This window comes from Rhinolophus sinicus, chromosome 13 (assembly GCF_057876585.1).
Source record: "Rhinolophus sinicus isolate RSI-liver-muscle chromosome 13, RSI-T2T, whole genome shotgun sequence".
Lineage (NCBI taxonomy): Eukaryota > Metazoa > Chordata > Mammalia > Chiroptera > Rhinolophidae > Rhinolophus > Rhinolophus sinicus.
The window spans coordinates 21,140,757-21,151,900 of NC_142513.1; the positions used below are offsets into that span (position 1 = coordinate 21,140,757).

The 11,144-nt window shown below is 54.4% G+C and overlaps 1 protein-coding gene across 1 annotated transcript; it reads left to right on the top strand.

Moving 5' to 3' along the window:
• Nucleotides 1-1,586: 1,586 nt before the first annotated feature.
• E2F1 (E2F transcription factor 1) lies at nucleotides 1,587-10,814 on the top strand. Its single transcript, XM_074318065.2, has 7 exons — nucleotides 1,587-2,105; nucleotides 6,724-6,814; nucleotides 7,190-7,409; nucleotides 8,287-8,439; nucleotides 9,136-9,250; nucleotides 9,345-9,567; nucleotides 9,694-10,814. The coding sequence occupies exons 1-7, from the start codon at nucleotides 1,602-1,604 to the stop codon at nucleotides 9,939-9,941; spliced, it is 1,554 nt and encodes a 517-aa protein (XP_074174166.2). The 5' UTR covers nucleotides 1,587-1,601; the 3' UTR covers nucleotides 9,942-10,814.
• Nucleotides 10,815-11,144: the final 330 nt, after the last annotated feature.

An 11,144-nucleotide genomic window follows, 5' to 3' on the forward strand; every position in this document is an offset into this window, starting at 1 on the left:
AAACTGTTTAGGAAACTCCTGCGTTCCTGAACCCACCTCATAGTTGATAAAACACTTGCAGATCCCTTACGCTTTTCATCCCTATCTCAGATGAGGAACTGAAGCTGAGAAGTGTCCTCAAGGGGCTGTACTTTGAGGCATCACCACACATTTTTGTTACACAGGTATACCAATTTGTTCTCAAATGTGAATGGGCATAAAAACCACCTGGAATAGGGATAGAGGATTGCTTGTGAAAATGTGCACGTAGAGATTCTAAATGGGCAGGGGATTGGGTTAGGCCCAAAGTGAACAAGCACCCAGGTGAGTCTGAAACCAGGGCCCTAAGATGGCTCTTGGAGAACCAGGGCCTCCTGTTGCATTCTAGATAGCCTCTGGCATCATCAGCCTGTTTCCTTTCTCATAACCCCTCTCAGCACCTGCTCCAGCTGTGCTCAGGCCCTGTTGGAGTTCCCAGTCTGGTAGGGGAGGCAGATGGAGAAATTGAGTGTGGTCAGTGCTGGAACAGAGGCAGCATCCAGCAATAGAGGAAGTAACTCTGGAGGGCTTTCTGGAGGAAGTGATGTTTATACTGGGCCTAGGGCTTTGATTCTTGTTTGTGTCTTAGCTACTTTTTAGGTGTGGCACATCCCCGCCAGATGGCAGGCAAGTTCATTAAAATTATCAATTCTTACACATCTCTGCCTTCAGTGCTGGCACAAGGCCTGGCACAGAGGACAATATTGGTCAAATCAGCTGACCTGAGCAATGATATTGGCTGATGGAGAGATCCCAGGGCCTATGAAATAACATTTTCATGCTCAGCATCCTCACCTCTTCCCTTTGTGAGATCTAACATGGAGTTAGTTTAATGGTGGAAATCCCTCATCACATTGCAAACATGTTATCTACCTCTCTGTTCCCTCTCCCTTTTTCACTAGACTATGAGCTCTTCAAGGTATGAACTAAGAATGAGGCACAGAGCAGGCTCTCAAAACGTTTGTTGAAGGAGTGAATGCATGCATGGATGAATGAATGTATGAATAAATGAATGAGTTCAAACAGAAGCTGTGCATTTGGCTAAGATGAAAGGGGGCTCGGAGGAAAACCTCAAGCTGTAATGGGCCAGACTTCCCTCCCCATTTCCTGGGAGCCCCCTTCTGCTTGGGTTCTGGGTGAGAAGGATATGGCGGGCATAGGATTTGAAAGTAAGTGATAAAAGTGGGGCAAGCTGACGATGGGAGATGTGGCTAGGGCTTTGGAAATGGGCCTGAGACCCTAGAAAAGAGGGTCAGTTTCTAGAGATCTGAGCTGAGGGCGTTGGGGCTACAGGTGTGTGGAGGGTGTCTGGGGGTCATGTAGGGTACGCTGAAGGTGAGATGTGTACAATGGACATTCGGTACTAAAGGTGTCCTAGAGCGATCAGCGGGTGGGGTGTGTGGAGGCGGGAGCTGGGGCCACCACGCCTCGCACAGGGGTGGCCCCGCCTGGGGGCGGGGAGTGTGAACGCTCTTGGCACCGCCCCGACAAAGCCTGCGCGCGCCCCGACCCGCGATTGGCCGCGCTTACTCGCACCGACGCCCCATCCCGCCTTTCACTGCCGGTCCGGCACGCTGTACCCAATGGCCACTGTCGCCGTCGCCTCCGTCACAGACCGGGCAGCCAATGGTGACAGCGCTCGGCGGCTCGTGGCTCTTTCGCGGCAAAAAGGATTTGGCGCGCAAAAGTGGCCGGGACTTTGCAGGCAGCGGCGGCCGGGGGCGGAGCGGGATCCGGAGCGGGATCAAGCCCTCGCCGCGGTGTGCCGCCATGGGCCCGCGCCGCCGCCGCCGCCTGCCACCCGGGCCGCCCGGGCCGTGAGCGCCATGGCCGTGGCCGGGGCCCCTGCGGGCGGCCCATGCGCGCCGGCGCTGGAGGCCCTGCTCGGGGCCGGCGCGCTGCGGCTGCTCGACTCCTCGCAGATCGTCATCATCTCCACGGCGCAGGACGCCAGCGCCCCACCGGCCCCCGCTGGCCCTGCAGCGCCCGCTGCGGGTCCCTGCGACCCCGACCTGCTGCTCTTCGCCACGCCGCAGGCGCCCCGGCCCACAGCCAGCGCGCCGCGCCCCGCGCTCGGCCGCCCCCCGGTACGGACACCAGGGACACTGGGCCGAATGTGCTGCTTGGACCCCCATGCAGACCCGGGCGGGGCGCGGTTTTGGGATGGGAGGCAGCTGGGGCGGGGGAGGGGTGGGCTGAGGCGCCGGGGCTGGGCGGTGCCCAGACTGGGTTGGGCCTCCGGGCCCCTCCCCGGGGTGCGGAGTGACCTCGGACCAGTCCCTGTTCGCTCCTCTGCTGTGGGCTTCAGCTTCCTCACCGGAGCCGGTCAGACGCAGTAATCATAATGGCCCACGTGTATTCAACTGGCGCTGCTTGCATGCCAGGCCTCTGGACGACTTCAAGGCAGCTAAAACGCACAACCTTGCTGTGAGCTTGGTGCCACTGCCTATCTGAACTGAGGCCCAGAGAGGGGAAGTGACTCGCTCTTGGTCTCACCGCAGCAAGTGGTGGGACTGGGGTTTTAACAGGCCTGCTGGCTTTACACCAGAGCTTGTGGCTGGGTAATGGGTATGGCTGCTTGGGGAGGTGAAGGGAGGCGTCCTGGGGCCAGACTGCTGAAGAGCCATTGAGGAGGCCCTTTTTCATATCTGGATACTCCACTGCCAGGTGCAGGCCTGGGCCTCTGGGCCTCTGGGGACAGGCCTCCTGGCTGGGAGGCCTTCTCTGCAATGGCAGGGTGGCTGGGCCAGCTGCTGATCCCCTCCCTCTGCCTGTCCTTCCATCTGCCACCCTCCACCCTCCCAGGCCCTGGTTGTCATGGAACCTCATTAATCAGGCAGGCAGACCCTTGTGCTCCGGTGGAGATACTGGTGGGCTTGGCCACTGGAAGCTGGAGAAGAGGTCCCCAGTTCCAGGGGAGAGTAAACATCCTGGGGAGATGTCTTGAGAAAGTGCTCCCTGAGCAACAAGAGGCTCAAGATCAGTTCAGATCTGGGGGGCCCAGAAGAGGTGGCTGAATTACATGGGGAGAAAGGAGTGGAGTTTGGACCTGTGGGCTGCAGGGCAGGGTGGGGAGACCAGTTTGACAGGACTTGTCTGTGGGTGAACGTGGGGCACGGACAGGCAGGCTGGGGTCTCAGCAGGAGGCTTGGAACAAGTAGGAGAGGTGAGGCAGAGCCTAGGGCAAGGAGGTGGAAGCGGCCCAACTGCTGGTGGGGGCCTAGGTGGCAGCTGCTCCCTGAAGCATCCCTTAACTTCCTTGGCCCCATGCCCAGTGCTTCCTCCCTTCCAGAATCACCAAGATGCTAATAATAATAACAATAGTAGCACCATTGTTTTGAGATGTTTTGTTTGTCAGGCTCTGTGCCAAGCATTTACCCAATTAACTCATTTAACCCTCGAAACAACCTTCCCCTTTTATAGATGGGGAAGCTGAGGCTTAGAGATGTTGGAACCTTCCCTAGTCATTAGCTAGTGAGTGGTGGGACCAGTCCATATTTTCTGAGCAGCTAACCGTTGGGATGCCTTACTTCCTGGAGATGCTAAGCGAGGTTGAAGGAAGTCCAGGGGCCCTTCCTCCTAATCAGTGATGGAGGGGGTGGGAATTGTACTAGGGTCTGGTCCCTTGGCTTGTCTCGTATACCCCAGTGGCCTGACCCTGCAGGTACCATCTTGGGGTCTGAACAAATATCCTCCATTTAGCTGACTTGACATGTACTCAGTAGGCCCAAGGCTGGGTCCTGCCCTCAGGGAGCTGAACTCCAGTTTCAGAGGGACTGCCAAGGACTGGGTCGAGGAAGCATGCCCTCCGCTCCACCCCCAGGGGTGTCTGGGGCAGCCTCAGTGGACCTGAGCACTCCACTCATTTAACAGTTGAGTTAGTGAGTACCCATGAGATAGTAGGCAGAAAGGCAAGTAAGGGGGCCTCTGCCTTCACAGGACTTAAACGCTAGTGGGCATTTTCTACAGGTGAGCAGGCAGGGGTGGGAGCTGGTACCATCCTGGAGCTGAAGTCCAGAAAAATGGGCCCAGATTTTCCCCTCCAGCAACCCCAATTCTTGTACCTGTGGGTAACCACTGGCCATATGAGCTATGGCCTTCACCTGTCCACAGGTGTTTGGGGCAGTCCCTGAAACAAGCTATAGGCTCAGCTTCTGCACCAGTGAGCATTCATTGAGTACCTCCTGCATACAGGCTCTGCAATTCAGCCATTCTTCCTGGCCCTTCCTGTCTACCTCTACCCTGTTGTTATGGCTACTAAAACAACAAAAAAATATAATACATAATAACTGTATAAAAAGTAAATAGACTCAAAAGGTGAAGGGGGCAGGCTCCCAGTCCCACCCATTATTTCTGTTTTCCTAAACCTATTTTTATTTTTAGGTGGTTATGGCCGTTTTTTTAAAATTTCAAAAATTGTACTTTTTCATTTATTTCCATGTTCAAACAGTGTACCATCCGCACAGTTCTCCCTTCCACACATCGGTTACTTCTGAAATGCATTCTATAATAATAGAAACTGAATCAGGAAAAAGGTTTTTGTGCTTTTTTTTAACCCAAAAGGTTTGTATGTGCATTGCCCTAAAACAACGTGGTTTTTGTCAATGACTTTGAGAGGATTCTGTGTCGATCTGCCTCAGTCCTTGATAGTTGCATGGTCTTCCAGGGTCTGGATAAACCAGTTTCTGTAGCCCCCTCCCATGGATGGGTATTTGAGTCATCCAGATTTTTTCACTAGTGTTCTGTGTGTCTTCACCCCTGCCTTTCGGGGCCCCGGTGCTGGGGTCTCTAGAAGAGTGTTGGCAGAAACAGTCATCCATCAGCTTGAGACCTTGTTTTAGGGCATGGCATTGACTTGCCCTCAGGGTGGGCAAGCGCCTGGGGAATAAGGAGAAAATGAGGGGTGCACTTGGCAGGAGCCTGCTAGGTAGGGTTCAGGCCCTAGGGGCAAGGCTGGAGAGGGAACATTCTGGTTGGTGTTGGGGGGCCTCGCTCTGGACTAGGCTTTAGGGAGGCAGGACCTGTGGATATTAACATGGGCTCTGTGCCAACTCATTAGAGTTCAAATCCTGCCTCCACTTCTCACCGCACCTGTGTGAGGTGCAGGCTCCTGGTGAAGCGGAGGTCACGATAGCTGCTACAAGGCTGGTTAGGGAGTTTGATGAGCAAATGCAGGTTGAAGCCCTTAGCAGCATCCAGTCACAGGAAGCACCCAGCATGTGTTAGCTCTCCTATCTCTGGGACACTTGAAGGAATCCATGGATGTGAGTGTGAGGGGGGTATCCGGGTTCATCAGCATATGGGGAGGTTCATTCAGCAAACATTTGTTGATGTCCAGACCCAGTGCCAGTCTCTGAGGGGCTCTCTGGCTTCTTGGTGAGACAAACACATCTGCAGAAATTTGTAGTGAGAGACAGTGTGGGGGACAGGTTGGATTTGAAGCAGTTCTGAGGGAGGAGAGGTGGAACCTATTGCAGGGTCAGACAGATTTAAGTGATGGGTAAGGTACCTGTCCACAGAGGTGAAAGGAGTAGGTATGAAGGGTAGGAGGGAGGGAGGTGAGGACAATCTGGGAGGGAACCAGCATGGGCTAAGGCTGGAGGCACAGGATTGTGAAGAAACGTCTCAGTTGAAGTTCATGTGGAGAAGTGGTAATAGATGAGGATACTGATGTGGAGGGGGCAGATGGAGTTGGGCAGACCAGTGGGGAGATGGCTGAATGGTCCAGAGGGGAGGTGGTAGTGGCTCTGGTGATGGGATTTCTTGGCAAGTAGATATGATGAGATCAGCGGCAGGGCTGAACCAAGTTCTAGCTTGGGAGACCCTATGGATGGGGGAGGGGAGGGCATATCTGGTTTTGGATGTGTTTGGGATGCCTGTGAGACTTGGGGGATCCTGGGTGGGAACTCTGGTTCTGCTACTTCCTTCGCTGTATGACCTTGGGCTTCTGTTGCTTTATCTGTACAATGGGACCATTACTATGCTGTTAGTCTGAAAGATGGAATTAACTACTTGCTGCCATGTTCGTAGATAGAAGCCAGAGAGAAGTGACTTGCCCAAAGGATCTGTATTCAAATGGCTTAAAACATTTATCATTACATAGCAGGAATTCACGACTTAGCTGGGTGCTTCTGGCTCAGGGTCTGTTCTGAGCCAGAAGCCTGGGTCACAGTCATGAGAAGGTAGTACTAGGGTTGGCGGATTTGTTTCTAAGTTCACCCGTGTTGGGAGGAGGCCTCAGTTCCTTGACACTTGTCCTTAGGGCTGCTTGAGGGCCTGTGTGACATGGCAGCTACAGCTGAGACCCTGCACAGTGAGTGATCCAAAATAGCAAGGAGGGCGCTCCAATGGGTCTCTGACCCAGTCTCAGAAGTGACATACCGTCACTTGCACCATACTCAGTACTTTAGAAGCAAGTTACCAGATCTGGCCCATATTTAAAGGGAAGAGAATTAGGCTCCATCTTTTGAAAGCAGTAGCAGAACATTTACAGACATATTGTAAAACCACTACAAGCTCCCAGGTAGGTAGTGGTAGGTAGTGAACTTGGGTCTTTTGTTCCATCCTGTATGGTAGGATCTCTGCCTCACACACATAGGCGTCCTAGTAGAGGAACTGAGACGGGGTGGCCCAGGACCCTCAGCCAGGTCTCTTATGGCCTCACTCTCCTGGTTACTGGGTATCTTCCCATTGTTTTTGCCGCAGGTGAAGCGGAGGCTGGACCTGGAAACTGACCATCAGTACCTGGCTGAGAGCAGTGGGCCAGCCCGGGGCAGAGGCCGCCATCCAGGAAAAGGTACCCATGGACCTCAGGCTAGAGCAGGCCCCTTGACTGGGCCCAGGTTGGGGGTGTGGGCAGACACATACTTGCAAACCAAGTTTTGGTGTGTCAGGCCTGGACCTCAGCCAGGCCTCTGGGGGCCCCGAGGGGCAGCTGGAGTGGCCTCCTGGCATGGCTTCCCCAGGCCCCAGGGAGTGGGGAATTCCCCAGCCAGAAGAGAAATGCTGTGGTGGGCAGGCAGCAGCCACAGGGCCTCCTTGCTTGGCCTCGCCAAGGGAAGCAGCCATCTTCCCGCCCATCCCCATCCTCCTGTCCTGCATTGCCAGGGAGGCTGGCTCAGCTGGGGGTAAGGGTGGTGCTGAGGGACCCTGCCCTGCCTGGCACCCCCAGGTATGAAATCCCCAGGGGAGAAGTCACGCTATGAGACATCCCTGAATCTGACCACCAAACGCTTCCTGGAGCTGCTGAGCCGCTCGGCCGATGGTGTAGTGGACCTAAACTGGGCAGCCGAGGTGCTGAAGGTGCAGAAACGGCGCATCTATGACATCACCAACGTCCTCGAGGGCATCCAGCTCATTGCCAAGAAGTCCAAGAACCACATCCAGTGGCTGTAGGTACCCACCACACAGGAGGGCAGGCAGAGACCCACTGGCGGCTGCAACCCCATCTTATAGAGGGGAAACCAAGGCTTAGAGAGGAGAGGTGTCTTCCCTGAGTGACAAATGCAGGAAAGTGTACAAATCTTGCATATCAAGCTCAGTGCAGCTTTGCATATTTTTTCACTTGGGTAACCACCATCTAGATCAGGATAAAGCACATTTCCAGCACCCCGAAAGGTCCTTCGTTTCCTTCTTAGTTGTTACTCACCCCTCATACCACCAGGTGACCGCTATTCTGGCTTCTGTTGCCATTAATGAGATTGTCTAACATAGCTGTTTTCTTCTTTTTTTTATTTACTTAAAGGAATAATAGTTCTATTGAAGTGTAATTAGCTGTTTTATTCGTAATTCTTGTTTTATTTTTTCCTTCTTACCTCTTTGCCCAGTCATCCTACTTCCCTCTCCTTGATACGTCTGCGTTTTCAGCTTTTGATAGATCGTTCCATTCTGCGTCCTTTTTTTCCCTTTTCACTTCACAGCATGTCTTAGAAGTGCTTCCATGTCTATACGTCTAATGTATTCACTTCCTTTTACACAACTGTGTGGTATTCCGTGGCATGCCTGCCATCATTTACTTATCCAGCCTCTTCTGAGGAACAGGTGGGTGTTTACAAACATTCAGGCCCGACTTTAAACCCGTGCCAGTCCGACTTGGAACTCAGCTTCAGCCCTCTGCTGTTTGCCAGCTGAGGAGCCAGACTCAGCATGGGGCAAGGGTTTGCCGGGGTCTCCCAGAACAGAGGCAGGAGCAGCAAACTGGGTGCAGAGGGTCAGGGCTCCTGGACAGAGCGGCCAGGAGCTGCTAACCCTCCCTGTGCTTCCCCACAGAGGCAGTCATGCAGCGGTGGGAATTGGTGGGCGGCTTGAAGGACTGACCCAGGACCTCCAGCAGCTGCAGGAGAATGAGCGGCAGCTGGACCACCTGATCCACATCTGCACCACCCAGCTGCGGTTGCTCTCTGAGGACACCGACAACCAGCGATATCCTTGGACTTGGTGGAGACCAGGCCCGGTGGGATTAGAGAGGCTACCCCAGGCACTGGATTCAGGAGCGGGCTCTGGCTTCGGGTGCAAGTCCTGGCTCAGCATTTACTCACTGTGTCATACTGAACAAGTTACTTAATCTCTCTGAGCCGCAGCTTCATCTGTAAAAGGTGGGGGGGGAATCCAATTCCGAAATTGCACAGACTGAAACAAAAACTTGTACCAGCAATAATGAACATTTAGTACAGTGATTCAGTACATGGTTGTAGCTTCAGGGTTGGAGACAGAAGTTTTTATTTGTCTTCCATTCACAGAAATAGAAGCTTTATTTTAAAATAAGCTGCTTTTTAAAGTTTTTTTTAGAGTGCACCCCAAATTATGTTTATAAATTTTGGAGATAACCACGGATTGACACCAAAATCATGGGTCAGAATAAATTCTCAGCACCAGGCCTAGAGTTTATTGCATGCAGCCATCGTTACCTTGGGATTAGATGGGTAGAATGGTCTCATCATACAGATGTAGAAGTTGAGGCTCAGCGGCACAAAATAGGCTTGAGTACCAACTATGTGCCAGGCCCTGGGGTTGGGGATGGAGAAGACAGGCGTGACTAGGCAAGTGTGGGCTCTGCCTTAGCTGTCCGGGTGGGTGGCCCGAGAGGTCAAAGGTCATGTGGTCCTTAACTCCACCAACCCTGGCCTACGTGACCTGCCAGGACCTTCGTAGTATCGCAGACCCTGCAGAGCAGATGGTCATGGTGATCAAGGCCCCTCCCGAGACTCAGCTTCAAGCCATGGACTCCTCAGAGGTAAGACATGGGATCCCAGGCCCAACGAGGATAGTTCGGGCTGGGATGTTGGTTAGCTGAGCCTCAGTTTACCCTGCCTGCTGCCTCCACCCAGACCTTTCAGATCTCCCTTAAGAGCAAGCAAGGCCCCATCGATGTTTTCCTGTGCCCTGAGGAGAGTGAGGGCGGGATCAGCCCCGGGAAGACCCCATCCCAGGGGGCCTCTTCTGGGGAGGAGGACAGGGCAGCTGACCCTGCCACCACAGTGCCACCATCATCACCTTCCCCCTCATCCCCTGCCACGGATCCCAGCCAGTCCCTGCTCAGCCTGGAGCAAGGTGGGTGAAGGGTGGGTGGATGGGGTGGGGCAGGGCCCCTCTCCCAGGTGGGTGGGGAGGCATGACAGCCCCATCTCCCTTCCCTGACGGGGTGTCCCTGGCCTATGATGCTCCCCATTTCTCCAGAACCTCTGCTTTCCCGGATGGGTGGCTTGCGGGCCCCGTTGGACGAGGACCGCCTATCCCCGCTGGTGGCTGCTGACTCACTTCTGGAGCATGCGCGGGAGGACTTCTCTGGCCTTCTGCCTGAGGAGTTCATCAGCCTGTCTCCCCCCCACGAGGCCCTCGACTACCACTTTGGCCTTGAGGAGGGCGAGGGCATCAGAGACCTTTTTGATTGTGACTTTGGGGACCTCACCCCCCTGGATTTCTGATGGGGCTTAGGGGGACCAGGGCTTCCTGAGATGCCCATCCTGTCTTTGCAGTCCTGGAGCCCCCTGCCCCTGGCCACCCTCCCACCCTGATTGGAAACGTTTAATTTATACCCCTCTCCCCTGTCTCCAGAAGCTTCTAGCTCTGGAGTCTGGCTGCTGCCAAGAGGCTGAGTAAGCCAGGAAGGGAAGGATTCTCTGTTTGTGGTGTGTATGTGCATGTACCTGGCACCCAACATGTGTGTACACGGGGTGAGTGCTATGTGAGCATGTGTGTGTGCATGTACCGGGGAATGAAGGTGAACACATCTGTGCGTGCACTGAAAACACGCCCCAGTGTGTCCACGTGTGTGTGCATGAGTCCATGTGTGCGCGTGGTGGGGTCTCTAACTGCACTTTTGGTCTCCTTGCTCCAGGGGCCCCATGAGGCCCAGGGTGGCCACCTGCCCCCAGAATCCTGCGTGCTGACCAGGCCAGGTGGTGAGGCCTTGGCCTGCTTGTTTGCAGGACAACGAGAGCACTTCTGTCGTCTGCAAGGTTTTTCTGATCGAAGCTTTAATGGAGTGTTATTTATTTATCAAGGCCTCTTTGGCAAGCCTGTGGCCCCAGCAAAGGGTAGGAGGGATGTGGGCCTGATGTCCCAGCTCCCTGTACCCCTGAATAAGGGCAGGGGTCCCTGAGCTGTTCTTTGCCCCACTCTGAAGGAGCTGAGGCCTGAGCGGTTTATTTATTGGGAAAGGGAGGGAGACAGACTGACTGACTGACAGCCATGGGTGGGTGGGATGGTCCCTCCCCCCAGGAGGGGTCACTGCAGGGCTCCGGCTGCCCCCCTGGATGGATGTGAGATGGGAGAGGTGAGTGGGGGTCCTTCACTGACAGGGTGGGCGGGAGGGGTGGGTGAAGGGCCTCCCCTCCAGCCCAGACCACAGGGGCCCCTCCTGTGGCATTCGAAGTGCTCCCCTCACCCCACTTCTTGCTCTGCCCCACCCTCCAATCTGCACTTTGATTTGCCTTCCTAACAGTTCTGTTCCCTCCTGCTTTGGTTTTAATAAATATTTTGATGGTGTTTGGGCTGGGTTTTGGGACTGTGTACTGGGAGCAAATCTGGAGGTGGGAGAGGTCAATATTGCTGGGAAAATACTGTTCTCTACTTCCCTTCTCCCTGTCCCTGCTTGATTTCATTTCATTTGAGCCTCACAGCCTAAG